At 67.4% G+C, this 304-nt stretch overlaps 1 protein-coding gene across 1 annotated transcript in view; it reads right to left on the bottom strand.

Annotated features, from left to right (window-relative positions):
- LOC104276379 (glycosyltransferase-like protein LARGE2) overlaps positions 1-164 on the bottom strand; it is a 6,588-nt gene extending 6,424 nt beyond the window's left edge. Inside the window, exon 1 of the mRNA XM_009872670.1 lies at positions 38-164. Within this exon, the coding sequence (XP_009870972.1) occupies positions 38-164 (127 nt within the window). The remainder of the gene's footprint in view (positions 1-37) is intronic.
- Positions 165-304: the final 140 nt, after the last annotated feature.

The raw sequence follows: 304 nt of genomic DNA, 5'->3' as shown, positions 1-304 counted from the left end.
GCGGGGGGGAGGAAAAGCCCGCCGGGAGCGGGCCCACCACAACCCATGGGAGGAGGCAGCCGAGCCCCCGTGGCAGCAGGCACGATGCCCAAAGGCTGCACCTCCTTTCCTGGTGGAGAAGGGGTCCAGCAGCACCACAGCTCCCTGCAAGAAGACCCCGGCATCGCCCCACTTTTCCGCGGCCCAATTGTGGGCACAACGTGGAAGAGCGAGAGCTGCCGCGTGGAGCACACCAGGCCCAGGCACTTCTGCACTTCTGCTCCCTGCCACAGCCACGAGCTGTGCTGGACCCAGCGAGGGCTCT

The sequence above is a fragment of the Apaloderma vittatum genome, unplaced genomic scaffold, assembly GCF_000703405.1.
Source record: "Apaloderma vittatum isolate BGI_N311 unplaced genomic scaffold, ASM70340v1 scaffold18037, whole genome shotgun sequence".
Taxonomy (NCBI): Eukaryota; Metazoa; Chordata; class Aves; order Trogoniformes; family Trogonidae; genus Apaloderma; species Apaloderma vittatum.
This window is presented reverse-complemented; position numbering and strand designations above follow the sequence as displayed.